General features: G+C 46.6%; 1 protein-coding gene across 1 annotated transcript in view; it reads right to left on the reverse strand.

Moving 5' to 3' along the window:
* The window catches only part of HFM1 (helicase for meiosis 1), a 2,166,952-nt gene that overhangs the window by 1,540,064 nt on the left and 600,751 nt on the right, over positions 1 to 26,137 (reverse strand). Inside the window, exon 7 of the mRNA XM_069233212.1 lies at positions 12,469 to 12,557. Within this exon, the coding sequence (XP_069089313.1) occupies positions 12,469 to 12,557 (89 nt within the window). The remainder of the gene's footprint in view (positions 1 to 12,468; positions 12,558 to 26,137) is intronic.

Here is a 26,137-nt window from a genome sequence, read left to right on the forward strand (position 1 = left end):
GCTGGAGGAAAAGCTACCCAATGTCCCTGCTGTACACACACTAGGACATCAGCGTGTTGGACTACACATTGAAGGCAATACATTGCCAGATGAAGCAGCCAAATCAGCAGTTGTTGTGGCTTCTGTTGCTGCAGTAACTCATTCTAAGCTAAGAGTGGATGATGAAACACTGGCAGCCGTGGCAGCTTCGGCTGATGGCACACCTTTTCGTAAAGCATATCCTGCTAAGTATTCCTACCAGATGGCAGGCTTGTTTGATGCACAAGTAACAATACCAGGTGTGGGAGTTTGGATACTTCCCAATAAAGAACTAAGACCTGCATTAATAAAAGCAGTGCATGAGGGTGTTACTTCTCCATATTCTGGTGTGGCGGCTACAATTTCTATATTACAATCACAATATTGGTGGCCAGGTCTATATAAAGAGACCAAGCAGTAAGTCCTTTGTTGTGACATTTGCCAGTAAATAAAAGGATCCACCATGAAACGCCCACTGCAGACACCCCTCCTAATTTCCAACAAACCATTGCAATGTGTGTACGTGGACCATTGTGGTCCCTTGACACCAGATAGTGTATACAAATATATCCTAGTCGCTGTTGACTCCAAATTTCTATGGGTTTGGCCACAACGCTCGGCTGACTATTGAACTGTTATTAAAGATTTGCGAGTCTTTATCGGCACACGTGCAGTTGCAGCTTTCCACTCGGACCGGGCCCTGCTTTTGCCTCAAGGGCTTACAGGGATGCAATGGCTTTGATAGGAGTCCAACTGCATTACTAATGTCCATTTCATCCCGAGGAAAATAGTGTTGCGGAGCTACAAAACCAAGATTTAAAGCAATCCTTAAAAGCTAGAGTATGAGGCACGGGTCATAGCTGGCTTACACACCTATATGGAGTCCAGAGAGCACTTAATAATCTGCCTAGATGGTCCCTTGGGGGCGTACATAATATGAATGTCTTTGTGGAACCCAAATGTATGTTCCAGATCTTGATGGTCCTGGCGTGGAGGCGGCAGATAAACCCTTTGGCATAAATGATCATGTCACTGTCTTGCAGGACTTACAACAGTTCCGCGATGACAACGCATCTGCCAATGCTGCCTCCTTTGGAATCAGGGATGTACTAGTAAAATCTACCAGCTGGATTCCTAAACTTGGGGTTCTAGTGCTTGAAATGATTGCTGTGAAAAAGGAATTTGGTCCTTCTTATCGTGAACCGGTTCCAGTCCTGGGAATACACAGTACCAGAACTGTGATTCTAACACCGCTGCCTGGCTCTAAAGAAAATTGCTTTGTCTCCTTCGACAATGTCAAGCTACACCATGAGGCCGATCCTGCACAGCATACCTAGAGGACTCCTGAGTAGTGCCCGGATCCCTCCCATTACAGACCAGGATGTTCCCCTACAAATTTACAACAGCAACATTGATATCTCTCTTGCCTTGGGGAGGGTGGAAAATGAGCTTTCATTGGTTCCACTGACAACTACTTCCACATTGATTTCTGCTAATACGGAGCAACTTTCTACAAATACTACACAAATGGATATTGTAACGTATTATACACCACTGAGGGAATATCCAGCAGCTTCTCCTCCTGAAAATACACCTCCAACATTTGTTTGTACAGATGATGGTTATTTCGTCGATGTTGCCGACTTTTCTTCTGACTCATCTGACTCTACTGCAACAAAATTATCAAGAGCACATAAGCTGATACATTGGCTTAACATTAAATACTTTATTGATCCATGGATTTATCTGTGTTTTTTGTTACTGTACTTGCCTTTGTCCTGTGGATTGGGTTTGTTATTGTCTTCTTTCTCCTTCTGCATGGTCATTTTCTGCCTGAACACTCTTCAGTTGAACTGGTGGATGAGGTCCTAAAGCCACATTTTACATCACACAAAATTTGCAGAGACTTGTCCCTACTGAACATTACAGCCATACCAATTCCAGATAGGATTGTCTGGGACAAAGTATTATTTGATATATATGGGCCTACTGAGGTCATTCAAATACCATATGTCTTTAAACTTTCCATGACAGATGTGATCACACCAGGAGTGATTTCTGATGATTGGGATGTGAAAACTGTTAATGCAATGATGTCTGATCTGAAGTATTATACAGTATTTGAAAATGAAGATGTGTACCAATTTAAAGGTAATTATGGAGACATGTTCTGTTATAACTATTATGGATATTATTACATTCACTGAGCAAGTACCCCAAAGACTATTTTTAAAAAAACACAATGGGAACACTGGCTGACTCCACCAATAGGCAGTTCTAAAATGTCTACTGAAAAATGTGCATATTTTTCTATGCACAGTGTTAAGAATGCTGAGTCATATTATTTTAAATTGCCAGAAATGGAAAATCAAAACGTTTTGTTGACTCTGCCTCCTTTGTTTCCTGATTTGCTACTGAGGGCTATGAGAACTGGTTGAAGTCAATTGACTTAAAAAGTGTGTGGGGAACAAAAAATGGCAAATAAAAGGAAGAGAGGCTTTACTTAGAGCATGTATGATTCCTGTTCAGATGATATTTTTAAATGAAACAGTACAACAAACAAGCTGTTTAGGCATAGCGAACATTGAAGAATTGAGTGCGCCCAGTATTCCCACCCCTGCTAAATTTTACAAATGGCAAAAATATATAAATGCGTTCAAAGATCAGCTCAATGAATGTGTCCAGAATGGTACATTTAACACATCACTTTCACGTCCTGGTGGGTGGTAATTGTGGCCTGTAGACACCAATAGGTGCCATACGCATTTTGTTAACTCCTCGGGGGGGTTTAGAATGAATAGGCCAGACCGTTGCTACGTCTACTCAGAACACTCGGGTATAGTGACAACATATAGTGTAGGGAAACTAAGCCAGCAATCGATGAAGGTTGCCTCACTGGATATTGTCAAAGAACATCTAAGTCTCCTGTCCAATAACACAGATTTACAGCATTTCCTGTTAGACCCCAGAAGACAACGCAGAAAGCGCTTCTTATATGCTGCATATAGTGAAATATGGAAGCTTTCCCAACAAGAGGCAGCCCGGTTAAGGCAAATAGATCAGGAAAACTTACAGAAAGCATTAGCTGTTGTAGATAATGGGATTAATACCTTTTCCAACCGAATATACACCTTAGATAACATTGTATCCTCTGCAATAGATATAGCACATAGTGATGTATCATTTTTGAAACATGGACAAAATCAGCTAAGATCCATTATGTAGTTAGGTTGGACACTACAAACATTGAAAGTAGGTCGCAAAACGTGAGCGCAAGGCAGATTTTTTCTACATTTAATTTAACACGACAACAACAAATAATGGCTAAGAAAGAAGCAAAATATGTCATGCTGAATACTGAAAAGTTCGAAAAGTTTCTTTTTACTGTGTCTGAAATACCATCTGCTGATTGGCTTATACATGGGGTTATAAATCTGCCCATTTCAACACTTCAATTTACATCCTTTTAATACACATTCATGTGGGCATATATGAAAGGCTCGGAGATAGTCACATACACGAAGTGTGGGAGCTTCCTTTCTCATAAAAAATGCTTCAGTGGTATGAAAGAGGTCTTTCTTAGTGTTAGTGAATGCGAGACTTCTGTAAGCCATCCGATGGTTTGTAAACAGCTGTCCTTGCAAGGGGCAGGTAATGCCTCCGCTGCAAATTTAGCTTGTTATCTAAAGGGAGTCCCGGTACCCTTGATTAGACCTGTGCTCCAGGTGTTCTCCAATGGCAGCTATGTGTTCCTTAACAGTGAGAGCTGTTGTGGGATGCGTGCCGGAATAGCTTACATCATTTCGGTCTCCCAAATTGTTATGTGCTGCGAGAATTTTCTTTTTCTTTTTCCCCTTATGCAGTTTCAAGGAGTAGCAGACGTTTGGCCTCACATTGCTACTTCTGAAGTGAATTTTGACAAGCTGAGCAGACTAAAGGCTTTATTGTTTGAAAAACATGTGGTGCTTACATCTGCATGCAAGACCTTTGCGCTTCAGGTTACAAGGTCATCAGCGGATATTCAGTCCCTTTGAACAGTCCCTTTCAACTACAAATTTTTCGAAACACTAGTGGGACGAATATTCAATGCGCCCAGCTTTACTGGAATCGCCCATTTGTTTGGGCTGTTGGTTCTGCTTTTGTTCACACCTTCTCTATGTTCGGTTTAATACCATCAGCCATACATTCTATATTTTTGAGTGTTTTCAGGGGATTTCCGATTACTTTGGCTTTAATAGGTGCCATTTTGCTGTTGCTATTTTTTCTACGCAATGGCTGTCCCGTAGTACTGAAAATACTACCGCCAGCACAACTGTGTCGTGAATGCATGATGCAGTATTTCGGAGCACCACTCCTGGAACAACTGAAGTGTGACTGGTCTTTGTCATTCCGACCGGTTTTGGATTGCGTGCAGCCTATGTTTCGATTCCTCTGGTGCCTCTTTGAATGTGCACTGAAAGTCTGTCTTTCTAAGCAGCGCTTACTTTCATTGGACTCTGATCTGTTGATGTTCTCGATAAGGGCTCATTACCAGGCATGCGCATTGAGGGTGCATCTACTACAAGAAGCCATTTATGAGTTGCCTTTTATGGATGCCATGACTCTTAACTCTATGGAGGGCATGGCACGGGATGTTGCTGCCTCAGATAGAGCTCAGGCTTTGGAACACAAGTGCTCTGTGGCTTTCCTTGGATATGAGTTGAATATTTTACCACCTGCCAAAGTAGAGCGTCTCCTGGCTTCCATTGTCCCGGATGTAACTGGCGACTTCTAAAGTGACACTGACTAATGAATTTTCCTGCCTTTGTGTCACTTAACTTGTCACTATTGACATATGTACATACATTTGTTTAGTGTAGGAATTATTAGGTTTCTTTTTTTTTAACTTTAAAAAACACCTTTGACCGGCAAGGAAAGGATGTTGTATAGCTATTTTAGCCATATTTTAGACATGCAGTTTTAAGCTAGCTAGACCTGCCGCTGTGTACTTTAACCCTGTTACATTTTATTCTGCATTGCTTTATTTTCTTAGCAATAACAACATTTGCGGTGCTGTTTTATTTTCTTTATCTCATTGTACTTTCACCTAGGAAAGCATTATGGGCCAGATGTAGCAAACTTTTGCGAGTCGCAAATGGCCCGATTCGCTATTTCCCATTTCCGACTCGCAAAATGCGATGCAAGCCGGTACCGACTCGCAAAATTTGCGACCCCATTTTGCGACCCGCAAATAGGAAGTCGCAATTTGCGAGTCGCAAACCATATGCAATAGCAACTCGCAAATTGCGACTAGTCGCAAAAAGTCCATTTTGCACTTCCAATTTACCACTAACTCAGAGCAGGTGGTAACCATTACCAAAGTATAAAAGGAGACCCAGAAGGCATCTGGGTTATTCAAGATGGCGGAGATATACCTGATAGCAGTGAGGAGGAGAGCCCACGCAGCCCAGCAGAGGAGGAGGAGGAGCCAGAGACAGGAGAAGATTTACAGAACAAGGCAGACACTCTTCCAGCAAACTGAGGAGGAAATATATGACAAATATAGACTTAGCAGCGCAGCTATACTAGTTCTAATAGATTTGCTCAAACCACAGCTAGAACGCCAGACTGTGCGCGGTTGCGCCATCCCTACGCATGTGCAAGTGCTTTGCTCACTGTACCTCTTGGCCTCGGGTAGCTATCAGGGGGTCATTGCTGTGGCAGGTGGGGTATCCCAAAGTGCACTATCAAGGTTCTTCAGGGCATTCCTAGGTAGAGCTGAATACACCTTGAAGACATCCACACAAATCAATGTGCAAACCACCCATGCCTTGCTAACAGTGTACGTTTTGTGCCCAACAGGTGACAGTGCATATGCACTACGTCCATGGATACTGACTCCGTACTTAACACCCAGCAATGAATGCGAGAGGCGATACAACAGTGCACATAAGAGGACCAGGAACATCATCGAAAGAACCTTCGGACTGCTGAAAGCAAGGTTCAGATGTCTCCACCGAAGTGGAGGTGCCCTCCAGTATACCCCAATAACAGCATTCAAAATAGTTGTTGCATGCGCTATCCTGCACAACATTGCCACCCGACGTGGGCTACCTCTCACCCCTGAAGACCCAGATTCGGAGGATGAAGAGCAAGAGCAACCACATCGCCATCAAGGGGATAGGAGCATCGCAAATCAAGGCAGACTGAGACGGGAACACATTGCAAACCAATACTTTGGAAGGTACGTGCCAACTTCTACTATACTCACCAATAGAACAAACAGTCCATGTGTTAAGTGGAAAGAAGAAATGATTTAATAAGTGCAAATAACCAAACTATATACAAGAAAAAACAGTTCAGGGCCTTCAATAGTCCACCTGGCATGGGACACATTACCATCATGTGCCCCAACCCCAGGGACAGTGTTTAGCTCACACCCTACGGCAGGCTTGGCCAGCCTGGCTGGTACTAGGTGGGTTAGCAGTGCTCTGCCTTGTGCTCCCACTACGTAGCACCCTGGTGTCACCGGCAGAGACACTGCTGACAGTGGAGCCCTCCTCACTGTCTTGTGGGGTGTCACCTGTGCCCCTGGACACCTGCCGTGTCTCCATTAGGTCTATTGCATGGGTGATCCGGCCCAGTCCCCGTGCCACATCACCCGCAAAGTGGCCCATTTCAACCTGGAGGCTGACTGTTCTCCTAGACAGCCCAGTTGTGTTAACTGCCAGCCTAACGATAGAGGAGGCCATCCTGTCCAGGCGTTGCAGCAGCTGGCGGTCCCTGCGCCGTGCACTGCCACTCTGCGTTAGCAGTCCAGCCACCAGTTCGCGCATAGACAGTGCAAGGTCACCTGTGTTGTTCCCAATGACCTGCAGTTCTGAATGCACCTGCTGCATGCTGTTGGCATGGTTCCTCTCAAAGTACTGCAATACCCCACTAATCCTCCTTAACTGTTGGTTTTGCAGGCGCTGACCCCGTAGCAGTTGGGCCTCCGTTGGTGTTGTGGAGGGAAGCCCTGACTCTGCCTGCTGCTCTGCTGTTGTCATCCTGCGTCGCCTGCGCAGCGGTGGAGGCTCTGTAATGTCTGATGTGGCACTCTGGCTTGTACCTGGTGCAGGCTCCAACACCACTGTTGCAACAGGTGTTTCCAGAGAGGGGATGGTGTTGGTGGTGCAGGTGGGAGTGGTGGCTGGTCCTGTTGTCTCCTCTCCGTGCTGGCTGACCATTGGCACCTAGCTGCTTGGGCTGGTGGGGGTGTCTTGTGGGAGACCTGTGGGACATGGGGAACACACTGTCAGTGTCTACTATCAGTTAAAAACTTCCTAATAAACAATTGCCTATGAAATGCCTACTTGACTACATTGCCCATAATGCATCATTCTGGTGTTTGCTAATCTGAAATGGAGCTACCTTGGTTGTGCATGCCCCTGTGTACATGGTGGGTGGGGGTATGGCATTGATGGGGGTACAAGCATATCACATGGTACTCACCGGTTGATGGTCCGGGCTCAGAGGTGTCCAGTTCTCCAATTCCAGTGACAGCCTCCGGCTCAAGGGTCTCCTCAACCCTTTCCTCCAGGGGTGTGGGTAGTGGTATGGTAGATGGTCCCCCTCCTGTGGCTCTCATCTCCCGGAGCTGTTCTGCCACCCTCTCCTTGGTCCGGGAGCGGAGGTCGTACCACCTCTTCTTTAGTTCTTCCACACTCCGGTGGCTGACCCCCAGGGAGTTTACCTTGTCCTGGATATCCTGCCAAATTCGTTTTTTTCTGTGTCTGGCACATTGAGGGTTGCCTTGCCAAACAGCTCATCATGGTGCTGAAAGCACTCATCTGTTAGCACCTCCAACTCCTTCTCAGCAAACTTGAGCTTCCTTTTCCTGGGAGTGTCAGCCATGGTTGCTGGTGCTCTGTTAGCTGTGCTGCAGTTAAAAAGGGTGTGGTCCTCCCTCCTCTCAGGTGTATTTGTAAACTTTCTGGCTGTGATGTCATCATCATGTGCCAGGAAGTGTTTTCCTGAGTGTTCTGAAGTGATTTCTAGAGTGTTCTGCAGCTCCTGCTTTCAATTTTCAGCACAGTCGCAATTTGCGACACCCACTCGCAAATTGCGAGTCCGTTTATTGCACGGTCGCAAAAAGCGACCTCGCAAACAGCGGACTCGCTATCTGCGGTACGACTCCGGGTGCGAGTCGCAAATTGTCCGCACACTTTCTACCTGAATTGCAGTTAGCGACTCGCAAATTGCGAGTTGCACATGCTCGCAATTTGCGAGTCGCTATTTTTTTCCTACCTACATCTGGCCCTTAGTTCTTAGTAGGACATTTATTTAACTTTGTGATTTCTCCAAGGTTACAGTCAGATGGGGTTGCCGACAAATGTGGTGTACTGTGTCTCCAAAATTCACAGAATACACACACTCATACGTGGGGGCTATTTCTTAGAATGTCAGCTACTTTATTATAAAAACACCCCTTTGCCCCCAACATGTTAGAGGGAAATTCCAGCCAAATGACCACGAATGAATGCTCATTCCTGACCGCTTCGCTGCAGCTACCTGCCTAGACGGCCGGACCCCTGATCCTCATGGGGACAGTGTCTCTCTAGACCTCAGGCTTCTTCTTCCAGGTATGAGGAATTATGTACCCCCAGGGGGAAAACCTGAAGGGCAGATTAGGTTTATTAGGTTTATTATTGCTTTTATTGTGTTTAACATCCTAGTTATTGCAATACATGCCTTTTTATCTAAGATGCGGTTACTTCAATAAATCCTTATTGAATTATATTCTGCCTCTGTCGTCTTTGCTTGTATGAGACTTTTTGGTAACTGAGAGAAAGAGATGGGATATGATCGACCATGATTCCCCTGAGGAGGCTTCTTGTCATGAACCAGGTTGCTACAATCTTCTCAGCCAGAGGTGAGGCGCTGCTAGTTAGCTGGAAAATCCGATTAGGCCGACAGGCATCACGTGTGGAATTCTACTTAGTAGCCACAATCCATGTGATCTTGTCTCTCAAATCATGTAGCCTCATTAGCATAATGAGAACCTATGTGACATGCAAAGCTCATGCAATACCACTGTATTCACACAGTACTCACACACATGAAAGAACACATGAAAGAAAATACTCAGTGTTACAAAAATAAAGTTACTTTATTTTGATGACACAAATGCCACAAAGCAAAAACAACAAGTGATGGACGGAATGCTGAACATTGTCAAACACTCACCCCCAGTCATAGATCTGGGTTTAATCCATCGTTTTTTTGCTCACCATGCCACCCCAGCTTGAACCCAGTAATATGCAAATCAGTCTTGACCCTGTTCCTCATGGGAACAGTCCAGACCGAAGTGCCAAGCCAGGTCCTCACTGGACCGGAAACAAGCATCCTGGGACCGGTTTCGGAGTTTCACCCCTCATCAGCCAGGCTAGCTTGAATCCAGTGGCATGGGAAGCACGGGACCCACGTCTGGGCATACCCTTCCCACTTAGGGCGACAAAGCAAAAACAACAAGTGATGGACGGAATGCTGAACATTGTCAAACACTCACCCCCAGTCATAGATCTGGGTTTAATCCATCGTTTTTTTGCTCACCATGCCACCCCAGCTTGAACCCAGTAATATGCAAATCAGTCTTGACCCTGTTCCTCATGGGAACAGTCCAGACCGAAGTGCCAAGCCAGGTCCTCACTGGACCGGAAACAAGCATCCTGGGACCGGTTTCGGAGTTTCACCCCTCATCAGCCAGGCTAGCTTGAATCCAGTGGCATGGGAAGCACGGGACCCACGTCTGGGCATACCCTTCCCACTTAGGAATGCCACAAATACCATAGAGACTATACTTATGAGGTAAGTAATACACAAAAGATATACACTAGTATGCAGAAATAGCTGTAAAAACAGTTAGTGCAAACAGTGAAAATCACAATAGTTAAAAATAGGCCTGGGAGAACACAAACCATATACTAAGAAAGTGGAATGCAAATGTCGGTTTCCCACCTAGGGAAGTTTATTGTGTAGAGGGGCTCTGGAAGTATTAGAAAACAACACCAAAGGTAAGTAATAGAACCCACCCCAGAGCCCAGGAAAGCAAGCGTAAATCACAGTAACTTCCCTAGAACACACAAGAACATGAGAAAGAAGATAATACAAGAAACAGAAGAGACTGCAAGACACCAACAGTGGATTCCTGGACCTGAAGACCTGTGGAAGAAGGGAACCAAGTCCAAGAAGCACAGAGGAGTCCAGGGAGAACAGGAGCCTCTGCTAACCCAGATGAAGGTGTAAAAGAAGAACCACTGGTAAAGAACAACAGGTAGTACTGCACCCAAGAACATGGATGCCGGTTCCTGGTTGGTGCAGATTATGTCCCACGCCAAATGGATGATTGCAGTCTGGTTTGCTTCGCTGGATTCTGCCAATAAGCCATGGCATACGCAAAGCTCGTCGTTAGCGGAAAATGGCGCTGCCTGGGACCAGGAGGGACCTGGTGGACTCTACTCAGGAGGGCTAGTCAGAGGGGCATGCACAGGAGTCCCACAGAATGGGGACAAAGAAGGTGCAAAAGGAGGCCCACGCAGCACTACAACATAGGGTCCCACACCACCGGTGAACCACTCAGGAAGTTGTGCATCACAGGATAGAGTGCTGGGGGCTAGAGCTGCACTGTGCATGAAGAACTTCATGGAAGGATGCCAACAAGCCTTGGCAACTGCAAAACACACAGTGCAAGGGAGTACTGTCTTGCGTGGGGAGCAAGCTTGTACCTCCACCAAAGTTTAAAAGTAGGACGTCAGGACCGTCAGGACCACTTCAGTCCACCACCCATGAGGCAGGATCCAAGCAGCTTCTCAGGAGAGGGGACCCACGCCGCCGGTCGTCGTTGCAAAGAGGTGCCTTCTAAAGCAGGGGAGTGACTCCTCCATTCCAAGGAGATTCCTTCGTTCTTCTGGTGCAGGTTGAAAACAGGCTGTCCGCTGAGGATGCAGGACTGAGAAACAGTTGCAGTTGCTGGCAGGAGCTGAAGATACAATGTTGCAGAAGTCGTACTTGCTTCTTTGTTGCGGTTTGTAGAGTTCCTGGAGGGTCCAGATACAGTTTCTCCGGTGAGAAGGTGAAGTAAAGGATGCACAGGATTCCTTCTGGAGTGTTGCAATCTGAATCTGAAGAACCGCCCAAGAGAGAGACCCTAAATAGCCCTGAAAGGGGATTAGTCAGCTAAACAGGTAAGCACCTATCAAGGGAGCGCTCTAATGTCACCTGCTGGCACTGGCCACTCACATGATCACAGAGTTCCCTGCTTAACTATGGCAAAACCCAGGGACCCTCTGGAGGAGTTCTGAGCACCACCTCTGGGGTAGTGATGGCTAGGGGAGTGGTCACTCCTTTTTCCTTTGTCCAGTTTCACGCCAGAGCAGGGTCTGGGGTCCCTGAACTGCTGTAGACTGGATTATGCAAGGAGGGCACCAAATGTGCCCTTCAAAGCATTTTCAGTGGCTTGGGGAGGCTACCCCTCCCAAGCCTGCAACACTTATTTCCAAAGATACCATTATGTAGCTGGACATAGGTAGTGACCTATGTCCAATACACGTGTAAAATGGCATCCCCACACTCACGAAGTCTGGGAAAATGGTCTTGGAGGTTGTAGGGCACCTCTGCTAGTGCAGGGGTGCCCTCACACACAGGTACTCTGCACCCTGCCCTCAGGGCTGAAGGGCCTGCTATAGGGGTGACTTATAAGTGACCTGGTGCAGGGTAAATGGCAGTGAAAGGGTGCATGCACCTTTGCACACAGCTTGCAAGGGCAGTCCTGTAGACGCCTTTGCATGGGCTCCCTATGGGTGGCAAAAGAAATGCTGCAGCCCATAGGGATCCCCTAGAACCCCAATGCCCTGGGTACCTAGGTACCATATACGAGGGACTTATAAGGGGGCATCAGTATGCCAATTGTGGGTGAAATACTGGATTACCAGTATGCAGTAACCATAATTTAAAGGAGCGTGCACAACTACTCAGGTCTTGATTGGCAGGATCCCAGTAGACACACTCAAACACACTGAAAAACAGGCCAAAAGTGGGGGTAACCAAGCTAAAAAGAGGGTACTTTCCTACACTGTTTCAAGGGACCGTACCAGGGATTGGAGTAAACTCTTTTAAGTTACTTTACACTTGGATTTTGTGAATAGCCCATAGTAGTAAAGCAACTCAAAAGCATAAAAGTAAATTTACTACTGGACAATGTACACAGGCCTCTCTATGTTCAAATAATATTTCTGTTTTTTTTAACTTAAAAAATGAATTCCTACAAAATAAAAACGTGTTTTGGTGAATAAAAAGGAATGTTTTGACAGTAGAGGGAAAAAAACATGAGCAAGTCAGCATGTGATCTTTGATTTCAAGACAAGTTTTCAGTACACCCTTGTAACACTTTTTGTAGTTGATTTTGACATTTCATTTAAAATTTGGACACACCTTTGTTTATGCTGTAGATCCATAACAAATTTAGCATCTTTTGCAAGGACAGAAGCCGCCTGTTGTACACCTTTTCTTGTGGCACAAAACTGCAATAGGGAGACAAAAATGGAAACATGAATTACTACTGAAAGTTGGCTACATCTAGATTAAGGGCTGTTTCTGATAACCAACTCTGGAAAGATTTTGCAAGGCACTGAGGGGACCACATTACTTATTCAGGTTTAGACTTATTAGGGATTCATAAAGAGAAATTCCTCATTTACTTCAAAATACCTTACCTTCCTTTCAAGCTATGAGGTTGGCTGGTTAACAATATAAATGGATAACCAGAGCCAAGCACTGGACAGGGAATGGGTGATGAAAGCATGATGGGGGGACATGGCCAATAAGTAATGTAGGTCCGCTTCAGTTTTATTTCAACAATTGTAGGATTAACTTTTTGTGAAAGGTTCTATGTAAGGAATGGTTTCTTACCTGTAACCCCAGTTCTCTCTTAGGAGAATCTCCATTGAAGTCCAGAGTACTTTTTCAAAGTATATCTTCTTAAATGTAGATGTCCGCCTTTTTTCTGGAATGCTTGCAGAGTCACTTAAGAGAAAGTACATTATGCAGCCTATGTGAAACAAACTATAACAGCCCAATTCTTCATATTGTACTTAAAGAAAGGGCCAAGAAAATTGTATGTTTATAATTTAACACTAATGTTTTTTAAAAACAGCTTAAATCTCTTTCACAAACCCTTTTTTGGGAAAGGTAAAGAGATGAAAGGTAGCAGGACAGGCTGTCATTATGTGAGTTTAAAATAGAGTGTGTGCCTTTAAGAAACCAGGGACCATCCATATCCCATTATGCTTAGTAGATGGCAGATGCTTCAGTTCTTTTTGATGCACTATGTGAGTGATAGGTAGGTCCCATAACTGCTTCTGTCTTCTCCACCAGGGAGGTGGGAGGGTTGCTTATTACTTCAATGGAGAGCCCTCTAAGAGAAAACTGTGATTACAGGTAAGGAACAATTCCTTCTCTCTTAGGGGATCTCCTTTGATAGTCATAATCACTGAATAGAATACCAAGCACATCCCCATCAGGAGCGGTGGAAAAGACAGAAGTATGAGCAATCTTAGCCCATTAAGCAAATAAATTTCTGAGGGAAGCCTGTCTTACTTGAGCATCTGTTCTGGCATCCGAGCCCAAGCAGTAGTGCTTGGTGAATGTGTGAACAGATCTCCATTTATGTTCCTTGCAAATTTCAGATACAGGGACATTTCTCATTAAAGTGGTAGTACCCGCTTTGTCCCTAGTGGAATGTGTCTTTAGTCTAGCTGATAAGGTCTTGTTAGTTTTTTTAGCAAAACCGGATGCAAGACACTATCCATTGTGAGATGGATTGTTTGAAAGTGGCTAAACCTATACGGACCGGGCCATAACAGATAATCAATTGCTCCATTCTGCATATGTCCCATGTTTTATCTTGATACAATTATCCTCCTTATCAGGGACGGCTCATTCGCAATGGCGAAGAAGTGTTGCCTCTGGCTATGGCCTGCAGCTGAAAAATAAAACAATGGTTTACTACTGTTTTATTTTTCAGCTGCTGGCTCAGTCAGCATGTGCAGCCGGGTGGGTTTGGCCAAGGGAGGCGGGGTGGGAGTGGAGTCACTGAATGTACTTAAGTGCGCATATCAGTTTGGATGGCCATCTTAGGCTGGCCAAACTGACATGTGCACTTAGGTTTCTCCAACTTGGCTGTGTTGCACAGCCGGGTTGGATAATCTGCACAGACTTCCATGCATGCCTATTATTCCACATACCGATGCCAACTGGCACGGACACCACTACTCCTGATAGGCTTATCAGGGCCGCTGCCACGCTTTCTTCTCTAAAGTCCTCGGCCGGATTTGGCCAGATTCTACTATTCGTGGATGATTCATTCCCACCATAGCACCAGTATATATATTTTTTTCAATCAATCAATCAATTTATTTATAAAGCGCGCTACTCACCCGTCAGGGTCTCAAGGCGCAGGGGGGGGGAGCTATTGGTCGAATAGCCAAGTCTTGAGGTGTTTGCGGAAGGCCAGGAGGTCGTGGGTCTGGTGTGGCTGGAGCGGTAGGGAGTTCCAGGTCTTGGCGGCGAGGTAAGAGAAGGATCTTCCTCCAGTGGTGGTGCGGTGAATGCGGGGGACGGAGGCGAGGGTGAGGCTGGTGGAGCGGAGCTGGCGGGCGGGCTGTGGAAGGTGAGTATGTCATTGAGGTAGACCGGACCTGTGTTGTGGAGGGCTTTGTGTGCGTGGGTGCGTAGTTTGAAGGTAATCCTCTTCTATACAGGTAGCCAGTGTTGCTCTCTGAGGTGGGCAGAGATGTGGTTGTGGCGTGGGTCGTCAAGGATGAGTCGGGCGGAGGCGTTTTGGATACGTTGCATTTTCTTTTGTAGTTTGGCCGTGGTTCCTGCATAGAGCGCATTGCCAAAGTCCAGTCGGCTACTGACTAGGGCGTGGGTGACCGTTTTTCTGGTTTCGACGGGAATCCACTTGAAGATCTTGCGGAGCATACAGAGGGTGTTGTAGCAGGAAGAGGAGACTGCGTTGACCTGCTGAGTCATGCTGAGTGCTGAGTCAAGGATGATGCCCAGGTTCCGTACTTGGGTGGTGGGGGTGGGGGTAGTTCCGAGGGAGGTGGGCCACCAGGAGTCGTTCCAGGCAGAGAGATTGCTGCCGAAGATAAGGATCTCTGTTTTGTCTGCGTTTAGCTTGAGGCGGCTTGAATCCATCCAGTCGGCGATAGCGTGAAGTGGCTTGTGGAGGTTGTTTCTTGCTGTTGTGGGGTCCTTCGTTGGGGAGATGATCAGCTGGGTGTCATCTGTGTAGGATACGATGTTGATGTGGTGGGATCGTGCAATGTTGGTGAGGGGAGCCATGTAGACGTTGAAAAGTGTTGGGCTGAGGGAGGATCCTTGAGGGACGCCACAGATGGTTTTGGAGGATTCGGACAGGTAGGGCAGAAGGCGGACTCTCTGGGTTCTGCCGGAGAGGAAAGAGGAGATCCAGTTGAGGGCCTTGCCGCAGATTCTGGTGTTGTGGAGGCGAGTACAAAGGGTGTGGTGACAGACGGTGTCGAAAGCTGAGGAAAGGTCCAAGAGGATGAGCGCTGCAGTTTCGCCTTTGTCGAGCATGGTCCTGATGTCATCTGTGGCAGCAATGAGTGCGGTCTCCGTGCTGTGGTTCTTGAGAAAACCGGATTGGGAGGTATCGAGCGCTTTGCTGTCTTCCAGGTATCGGGAAAGTTGGCTGTTCACAATTTTTTAAATGACCTTCGCTGGGAAGGGGAGGAGGGAGATGGGTCGGTAGTTGGTGGGGTCGTCTGGATCTGCTTCCCAGCGATACTCCCAGAGAATCGATACTCCTTAAGCCTTGACAAAGTCTAGGAGACGAAACACGTGTCGGCTGTTTCCTGTATTTTACGCTGCTTGCTGTATATTGGTCCATGAGTTGGATATTGGCAACAGTGCTAATAATAAGAATACAAATTCCACTTCCATCTACATCATGGTTTACCAGACTCTGATTTCACTACCACTTGGATTAACCACACAGGACTGCTTGTGGTGTGCCCTGGTTTTCTATTTACAGACTCCCATGCAGTGTCTGAGCAGCAGACTGAGCCGCTCAGACTAATCCTGCTGCTGCTCTCATGCTAGGTTTAGCATGAGATTGTGCAGGGAGCCTGTGCTGATGTCCAAGGGACTGCTGAGACACCATCAGAAGTGTAGCACGAGACGGTCGGCAGCACCCAGCGAGGTACGTTAATTTTTTAAAAATTTGTTTTCCTCCTTCCTCCAAATTGACCCCCTCCTTGAGATTTGTGGCAGCCGCCACTGCTCCGTACATCTGGAGAATTAAGGGATTTTTCTGCCAGGGTGGAAGGATGCTGAAATTTTTTTTATACTTAAATAGTCTTATTGACATAGACTTCTGAAATAACCTTCAGGAGGAATTTTGGGTGAGTCCTTGTGACAGCATTACTCAAGTGAGAGACTGTGTATGGTTTGTGAGAACATAAAGCTTGAATCTCCCTAACCCTACGAGCTGATTTGACTGCTACAAGGAAAGCGGTCTTCTAAGAGAGATGTTGCAGGGATGACTTGTGAATGGGTTTGAAAAGTTTCCACATGAGTCTTGAACTAAGTTGAACTCCCAGGGAGGTGAAGGATGCCTGATGGGAGGGAAAATCTTCTTCAACTCTTCTAGAAAATCCTTGATCACTTGAATTGTGAAAAAAGAGGCTTGTAAAGGGCATTTTCTGTAGAGAGTAAAAGCTGCAAAGTGAACTTTTATTGAACAGAATTGCAAGCCAGATTTAGTCAAATGTAGTAAATATGGAAGAATAACATCTTTCTGGCAAGATGTAGGGTCTACATTCTTGGAGGAACGCCAAATGCAAAATCTCTTCCATTTGAAGGCATATGCATAAAGGGTTTATGGCCGCTTAGCCTTCTTGAGAATGTCCATGCAGTCTTGTGACCGATTCAAATGTCCGTACTGCACTAGTTCAAGAGCCATGCAGACAAATTCAGGGAGGAAAGATTGGGGAAAACCATCTGTTAGTAGTCCGGTTTGCATGGCAGCTTGAGATGTGGACACTCTGACTGGTGAAGCAGATCCTTGAAACACCATTGATGTGGCCACTCGGGGCTATTAATATCATCCTGGCTCTCGAGTGGGACAGTTTGATGAGGACTGATGGAATCAAGGGGAATTGGTGAAAAAGTGTAGAAAAAAATAGCCAGATGAGTCGATCCATAGGGTATATAGGAAAGTAGCATCTTTCTGACATGGTTACCCCCACGTTTTGCCTGCTGTCAGTGTCTTTAGACTGTAGCACAGTGGGATTCTGCTAATCAGGACCCCATTGTATGTGCTCTCTCCTCCAAAATTGGTTGCTGGTGAACTTTTACACTCCACAATTGGCATACTGGTACACCCATGTAAGTCCCTGGTATATGGTACTTAGATAACCAGGGGGTTGGTACACCAACCAGGGGTCTCCCATGGACTCCCATGGATTGCAGCATGTATTATGCCACCCATGGGAGCCCATGCAAACTGTGTCTGCAGGACTGCCATTGCAGCCTGCGTGAAATGGTGCAAGCACCTTGACAGTCACTGCACTTGGACACTGTAAGTCACCCTTCTGGTAGGCCCTTCAACCCATGTTCCTAAGTGTGAGGGTACCCCTCCATGAGCAGAGGTACCCCTACAAATCCCAGAGTCCGATTCCTGGGCTTTGTAAGTGCGGGGAAGTCATCTTAAGGTATCTTGTGGACACTGGTCGATATGAGTGTTCCGAAAACATATTGGCTTCTCAGAACTTTGGCATGTGTGGTATCAAACATGTTGAAATCATACAACTACAATGATTCCAGTGTTAGTTGCATGATACCATGTACTTTGGGGGTTCCTTAGAAGATCCCCCAGTTCTGCCTGTACAGCCTTGCAGGGTCTGCTTGCCAGCCCACGCTGCAGACCCCAGACACAGATCTGCCATCCTTCTGCTGAGCACAACTCGAGCAGGGTAAAGCAGAATAAAGGGTTTCCTGTAGGAGTGAGGTGTGACCTCCTGGACTTTAGAACTAAGTGGCTCTGGGCTGGGATGGGGTGGCCTCCCAGGGCCACCAGACTGCTTTGACGGGCACATTTGATGCCCTCCTTGCACAAACCGGTTTGCACCAGTGCAGGAACCCCAGGTTCCACCTCTGGTGTAAAACCACACGAAGGACAGGGGAGTGACCACCCTCCCTCTCCAGATCCTCCCCTAGGGAGGTGCACAGAGCTCTGTCAGGTGGATGGTTGAGTCTGCCATTTGGAAACAATGTAGGCAGAGCCCCCTGGGAGCATATGACTGGTCAGGCCAGGTAGATGACGTCCCTGACCACCTCTGATAGGTGGGTCACTACAGAGAGTGACCAACCCCCTATTAGGGTTACTTCAGGGCTCCCCCAAAGGTGGGTCCTCAGATTTGTCGAGCAAGACTCTACAAGGAACTTTCTGCAAGACATTTTCTGCTCCTGACCTCCAGAACTGCTGCTGGCCTGCTTTTCCAACTGACACAAGACTGTGCCAAGTTCGGGGGGCTCCCACTCCAATGTTGTTTCTCCAGCTCCTGCAAGAGTTCTGCAACATCAATGGCTGTGTATCCTCCTGGGTCACAAGGACTCTGTTTGCATCCAAGAAGCAAGACAAAATCTCCCTTGGAGTGAGGGGTCAGTCCCCTGTACCCTCAGGCACCTCAAGATGACAATGATCGATTGGTGGATCCTCCTGTCCCACGGACCCATAGACTTCAAAAGGCTCTGCAACACTAGTGGTGGTTCTGTGGGCCTCTCCGGGTCTCCCTTGTCTTCTTTCCAACTTGGGAGAGGGTGTGCCCTTGCAACTGAAACAGAACCCCTGTGCATCACAATTGTTGATCTTACCAAGGCTTGTTGAATCTTCTTCCAGGAGATCTTCAGGCTCCAAGAAGCCCGACCTCCAGCACTCTGCAATTCCAAGATCAGCTTCTGCTCCTGCGACGTGGGACTCCTGTTTTGTTGTGCTGCTGAGACCTCCCTGCGACTCCCTGTGCCTGCTGCCAGTGTGTCGCTTGTGGGGGCTCCTCTGACTCCAGCTGGCTTTCCTTCTTGCTGAAGGCATGCCCTGACTCAACCTGGTCCCCAAAAACCTGCAATCTTCCTTGCAACAAGTAATTGAATTTGCTAAGGCTTGTTGGTGGCCCTGCTGTCCACTGACCCACCTGCAATCTGGCGACTGATGTGGGACAGCTTCTGGGTGAGTCCAAGGATCTCCTGCATCCCCTGGACTACACAGCTGGACTTCTTCTTCCACTGTCCTGCAGGAACTTCACCTCTAAGAGGGTGGGCATTGCATATCTTCTCTGCTTGGACATCTCAGAGTGGTATGGACACTGTCCCTTTCCTCTTCAGGTTCTTCACATCTGGAATCCACCCTTAGGTTCGACCGACCTGGTCCATGGGTCGCAACAGCAGCTGGACAATTGAGGGTTCTATTGAATCCAATTAAGGTTTCTATGTCAATTAACCCCATGCACTTGGCCTCTATGGTGTAGGTTCTCTAATCTTCTGGGTATTCAAGGGTGAGAGTACTCTCCAACCTTCCTGGTGTCAACTGGTTGCCTGGGGGTCCACTGGGAAGGGTCCTGAATCCATACAAATCCAACCGCATTGGTTCTGCTAGCCTATAAGACACCCGGCTCAATAAAAACTCTGCAACCGAGTGCCTGTGGGATTTCTGGTACTTACCCTTGGTAATTTCTTACACCCCCAGCCCCTGGGATTCTAACACACTTACCTTGGTTGGGTACCTCCATTCTTCTACCACTTTCTTAGTTTATGGTTTGCCCCCTCCCCTATAAGGCTCAATGTATTTGTATGCTTTTCCTGCTTGTTACTAAGTGAATATTTTGTGTGTAGATATCTCCAAGAAGAGATATATCAACATTGGCATAGTCTTAGTGTTGTAATTAAGAATACTTTATTTTTGCAACACTTGGTGTGGTCCTTTCTTGTGTAACAGTTACTGACTGACTACTATGGTATTGTAAGTGCTTTACACTCCTCGTTGATAAGCCTTGGCTGCTCTTCACAGCTACCCCTAGAGATCTTTGGATATCTGGGCACCAAAACACTATCACTAAGGGTTACCTGGACTCAGTACAGGGTGCCACACCATAGGTGTATACCATAAACTGAGCCAGCCTCCTACAGGGTTTGCCCCAGTGTCTTGGAAGTGAAGGTGAAGTTTTGACATTGGTTGTTTTCCACAATGACGAACGAGTCAATGCTTGGAGACGACGCTGTGAAAGATCCATTCATAATTGTCTGGCACAACCCTGCTGCGAGTGTCTGCATGAGCATTTTGCACACCTAGAAAGTGAGTTGCCATGATCCTTAGGTCCGCGTCTATGACCCATTTCCAGATTGTTTGGGCCTCTTGTGACAAAGGTCTGGACCTCGTTCCCCCCTGCTTGTGGAGGTAGTGCATGGTGGTTGTATTGTCTATCTGAACAAGCAGGAACTGGGTCTTGAAGGACGGGTGAAAATCTTTCAACAGAAGATGAACTACCTAGAGCTTGGGGAGATTGGTTTGATGTGTCATCTCTCTCTGAAATGATGTGATCCAGTGAGCCCCCATCCTAGTAGTGATGCATCCATCACTATTGTCTGAGAGGGAGCCTGTTGATGAAATGGTTTCCCTTGAAGTAGGACGGATGGAGAGCACCTCGATTTCAGGGAGTGCTTTGCATAAAGGGATAGGCTAATTTTGTCCTCTGCCTGTTAGGTAGTCCCACTGGTCCTCAAGACATTCTTGGAGAGGCCACATGTGAAGATAGGCATTTGAGTCAGGAAGATGCAGGAGACCATTGAGCCAAGGAGAGACAACACTGCCCTCACTGATGGATAAGAGACTTTCATGAGAGAGTAACACTTTAGACAGATTGATAACCATCTCTCCTACTAAGGACACGCTCTTGCCTGAACAGTGGCGATAAAAGCTCCAAAGTAATGCAAAATGTGAACGGGGTAGATGTTGACTTGCTGTGGTTGATTTGAAGCTCTAGCCACCGAAGATCGCAGGCCCAGTTGTAATGAAGCTGGGCATCCTGAGAAGTGGACACCTTGATAAGCCAATCATTTAGGTAAGGGCAAACTAATATTTGATGATTTCTGAGGTGGGCAGCTACTACTGCCATGCGCTTTGAGAATGTTGTGGGTGCTGACTTGAGGTCAAATTAAAGTACTTTGTACTGATAGTGATCCTGCCCTATGATGTACCTCAGGAGTTTGCAATGTTTCTCGACAATTGGTACATGAAAGCACGCATCTTGAAAGTCTAAGGAGCATAACCAATCTCCCTGTTGTAACTGGGGATAGATCTGATGTAACCCCAGCATCTGAAACCTTTCTCATCAAATCCATTTGTTGGCTACTTTTAGGTTGGGAAAGGGTCTGAATTTGTTCTTATATTTCTTTTTGACCCAAAAATATCTGGAATAAATGCCTGTTCCCCTTTGTCTGGGAGGAACGGCCTCCACTGCCTCTTTTTGTAGGAAGATGTTGACTTCCGAAATTAGCAACATCAGATGTTAATAAGATGGTTTTGGAGATATGGACGCCATTGGGGCTTGTAACCTGACACAATTCCTATTTTGCACACTATTTAGAACCCAGGTATCTTGCATCATTGTTTGCCACTCTGCCAGAAAATGAGAAACGCTTCCCCCTACCAGAGTGGGTAACGGACGAGAGGGAAGAGAGGATTCATGTTTTAGATTCTTCTGCCTTTTAACTCCCTTGAGTAGGCTATTGGGTGGATCTTCCTCTCGTCTGCTTTCAATGTTGGTGGTAGGATCTTTGGTGTTGCTGCTGCTGTCGACCTTGATGCAATTGAGAGGTTTGAACCCTCTGAGGGTAAAAATAGCATTGGCAGGGTCTGAAGGATTTCCTTTGTTATTTTGGCCTCTTTAAACCCAAAGCTTTAAGTGTTTCCAATTCGGCTTTACTGCGTACCATCTCATCTTCAATGTGGCTTCCAAAGAGAGTGGAGCCTGAGAATGGAAGATTTTGGGTCCTTTGCTTAGACTCCAGCTTGAGAGATGTTAAACTGTAGTTTAATATCTTAGCGCTAGTCCATGGCAGTATTCATGTGCCACCAACAGGGAAGAATTTGCTGTCACACTGATAACTTGATTTTATACTATCATACCCTCATTAACAATTTCCATAAAGTCTTTCTGTTTGTCCCTGGGAAAATGCTTGGCAAAATGCTGGATAGAGTCCCACAGAGCTCCGTCATATCTGCAGAGTACGGCAGCTGCACTGGTTGCTTTCATAGTTGTTGCGGCAGAGCTACAGACTTTGCAGCCTGCAGAGTCCAGTTTTCTACTCTACTTATCCGGAGGTACCATTGAAGAAGGAATAGAGGTATGATGCTTTTGGCCACTAAGATGTCCACTGAGTCCGGAAGAGTATCAGAGCAGAGGAAGAGAGGATCCTGTTCAAGAGGGCAGTACTTTTTCCGCAACCTCAAAGAAGCAGCCCTAACTGAGGCTGGAGTCAAAAACAGATCCATGGCTGGCTCTAAGAGGCCAAGCACCAGTGTCAGTAGTGGTCCTGATGCTGACCTTTGGTGTAGAGTCTCAAATATTACAGATGTTGAAGGCGTAGGAACCAACATCTGTACTTTAAGTTTAGCAGCTCCTCATGCCAGGACCTCATGGAAGGTGGTAATGCCATCCACTGGAGAGATACAAGGTGGTGTTGAATCTGACAGTGTCAGTGAGTACCCTCTTGTAGAGGTGAAGGTAGTCTCTCTAGAACAATGAGAGTATCTGGTATATGATCTATATCAGAGAGAACGATGGTGCTGATGAGAGTGCCTTGAAGATGGTGATGAGCACCTTGAACTATGGTGTCTGTGATAGTGAGAGTGATGGCGCATTCGGGAACATGATCTATATCTTGGCAAAGGAGCCTCCACAGGTGGTAGAATTGGCGCCGGTGGAAGGGGCACTGGAGGTGGAGGTGCTGGAGGAGATGTTGGTGGTGATGGTGTTGGTGGTAGAGGGGGAGGGGGATGTTGAGGTGCAGGAGATGGAGACGAAGATGGTAGTACAATTTTAGAAGTAGAGTGTATTCTTGAATATTGAGATTCTGGGGATGAATAAATGCATTGTCTTTTCTTCCTTGTCTCCTGATGTGTCCTCGTCATTGAAAGCCTCCTTGATGTTCATCTCCTACAATGCCTTGATGTCGATCTGCTCCTAGACGTTGACCTCAGTTGGTTTCTCGACATCGATCTGCTCCTAGACGTCGCCCTTAGTGGGCACCTCAACATCAATCTGCTCCTAGACATTGAACTCCATAAGTGCCTCGACATCAGTCCACATCTCCTTGACATCAACACACTCCTCGACATAGAATGCGGTCTGTGCATTGACAGTGTATGGGTCTTCAATGTCGACTGGTGTTGTTTCGACGACGAACGACGTCTCTTGATTGACGTCGATCCAGACCTTGATGGCAAATAGCTGGGAGCCAAACCTTGTCCTGACTTCGAACTTTTCGATGTTGATCGGGACCGATGTCTTTTTTGGGCTAGAACCCTCTTCTGTGACCTCCCAAGCCCATTTGAGGCAGATGCCAGAGCCCTGGCAGAAGACTGACCTTCTCCTCCCTCTATGGTACCACCTTCAGCCTGTGCTTGCTGTCACCATCTTTCGTCAGTGCCTTAGAAGCAAATCTTCTCACTGTCTCTCAGGGTACTTCAAGAAACGTTTCTGCAGTGATGACAAGAGTCAGGAACATGACTTACTGGAAGGAAGATAATACACACCTCGTGAGGGACTGATTTACCCTTCTTCCTTCCACAGGCAAGACACTGCTAAATAAGCATGGCATTTTATTTGGCAAAATATCTTATTTCTCTGTCAGAAAAAGGTAGAAATATTGAGGGATAGATGAAAACTGTTGAATGAAAAGGTTGTCGCAAAATTCTAGTGAAAACTTTTGATGAGAAAAAGCCTAGAAGGCTGAGCTCAATGTTCCAAGATTCTGTTACCATGAGCCGGAAAAAAGAACTGAAGCAACATGATGAGATACTGGTAGTTCCTAGGTTCTTAAAGGGACAGACTATTTTAAACTCACATAATGACAGCCTATAGGGGGTACACTGTCCTGCTATTCCTCATCTCTTTAATTTTCCAAAAAAGGGTGTGTGAAAGAGATTTAAGCTGTATTTACAAAACATTCATGTTAAACCATAAACATATATGATTTCCTTAGCCCTTTTAAAAAAAAAATGAAGAATTGGGTCATTGTAGCCCGTTTCTTATAGGATGCATAAGTTTCTTTGTCTTGAGTGACTCTGCAGGCCTTCCTGAAGAAAGAAAAACATGTACACCTTAGAGTATATACTATGAAAAAGTCCTTTCCACCCATATGGAGCCCAGGCAAAGGCTTCTGCAGGACTGCCTTTGCAGCCTGCATGAAAAGGGCATGCACTCTTTCACTGCCATTTACACTGCACCTGATCACTTATAAGTCACCCCTATAGCAGGCCCTTCAGCCCTGAGGGCAGGATGCAAAGTACCTGTGTGTAAGGGCACCCCTGCACTAGCAGGACCAATTTCCCGGACTTCATGTGTGCGGGGATGCTATTGTACGCTTGTGCTGGACATAGGTCACCACCTATGTGCAGCTACATAATGGTAACTCTGAACATATGCATTTTTTGTATCAAATATGTTGAAGTCATACCCCAATGCTTTTGCAAGCATTGGTTGTTTGATTCCATGCACTCTGAGGGCTCCTTAGTGTGCTGGACATAGGTCACCACCTATGTGCAGTTTCATAATGGTAACTTCGAACATTTGCATTTTTTGTATCAAACATGTTGGAGTCATACCCCAATGCTTTTGCAAGCATTGGTTGTTTGATTCCATGCACTCTGAGGGCTCCTTAGAGGACCCCCAATATTGCCATTTCAGACTTCTGAGGTTTTCCAGGCAGCCCCAGCTGCTGCCACCTCTCAGACAAGTTTCTGCCCCCCTGTTGCTTGAGCAGCTCAGGCCTAGGAAGGCAGAACAAAGGATTTCCTTTGGGAGAGGGGTGTTACATCCTCTCCCTTTGGAAATAGGTGTTACAGGCTTGGGAGGGACAGCCTCCCCAAGCCACTGGAAAGGCTTTGAAGAGCACATTTGGTGCCCTCCTTGCATAATTCAGTCTACACCAGTTCAGGGACTCCCAGTCCCTGCTCGGGCGCGAAACTGGACAAAGTAAAGGGGAGTGACCACTCCTATGTCCATCACCACCCAGGGGTGGTGCTCAGAGCTCCTCCAGACGGTCCCTGGGTTTTGCCATCTTGGATTCCAAGTTGGCAGAGAACTCAGGGAGCATCTGAGTGGTCAGTGCCAGCAGGTGACGTCAGAGACCAATCCCCTTTTCAGGGCTATTTAGGGTCTCTTTCTTGAGTGGTTCTTCAGAATCGGATTGCAAGACTCCAGCAGGAATCCTGTGCATCCTTTACTTCACCTTCTTACCAAAGAAACTGCATTTGGACCCCCCAGGAACTCGACAAACCGCAAAAAAGAAGCAAAGATGACATTTGCAACATTGTATCTTCAGTTCCTGCCAGTAACTGCAACTGTTTCCCAATTGTGCATCCTCAGAGGACAGCCTGTCCTCAGCCTGCACCAGAAGAACCAAGGAATCTCCCTTGGAGTGAAGGAGTCACTACCCTGCTTCAGCAGGCACCTCTTTGCATTGATGACGGGTGAAGTGGGTCCCCTCTCCTGATGAGTTGCATGTATCCAGCATCACAGGTGGTGGACCGAAGTAGTCCAGGCAGTCCTGGCGTGCCACTGTCCAACTTTGGTGGAGATAAGAGCTTGCCTCCCCACGCAAGACAGTACGCCTGTGCACCACGTGTTTTGCAGTTGCCAAGGCTTAATGGCATCCTTCCATGAAGTTCTTCATGCACCGTATAGCTGCAGCCCCCAGCACTCCTTCCTGTGATGCACAGCTTCCTGCGTGGTTCTCCAACGGCATGGGACCCTTTGTTGTAGTGCTGCTTAGTCCTCCTTTTGCACCTTCTTTG

Source organism: Pleurodeles waltl, chromosome 4_2 (assembly GCF_031143425.1).
Source record: "Pleurodeles waltl isolate 20211129_DDA chromosome 4_2, aPleWal1.hap1.20221129, whole genome shotgun sequence".
NCBI classification, from domain to species: Eukaryota; Metazoa; Chordata; class Amphibia; order Caudata; family Salamandridae; genus Pleurodeles; species Pleurodeles waltl.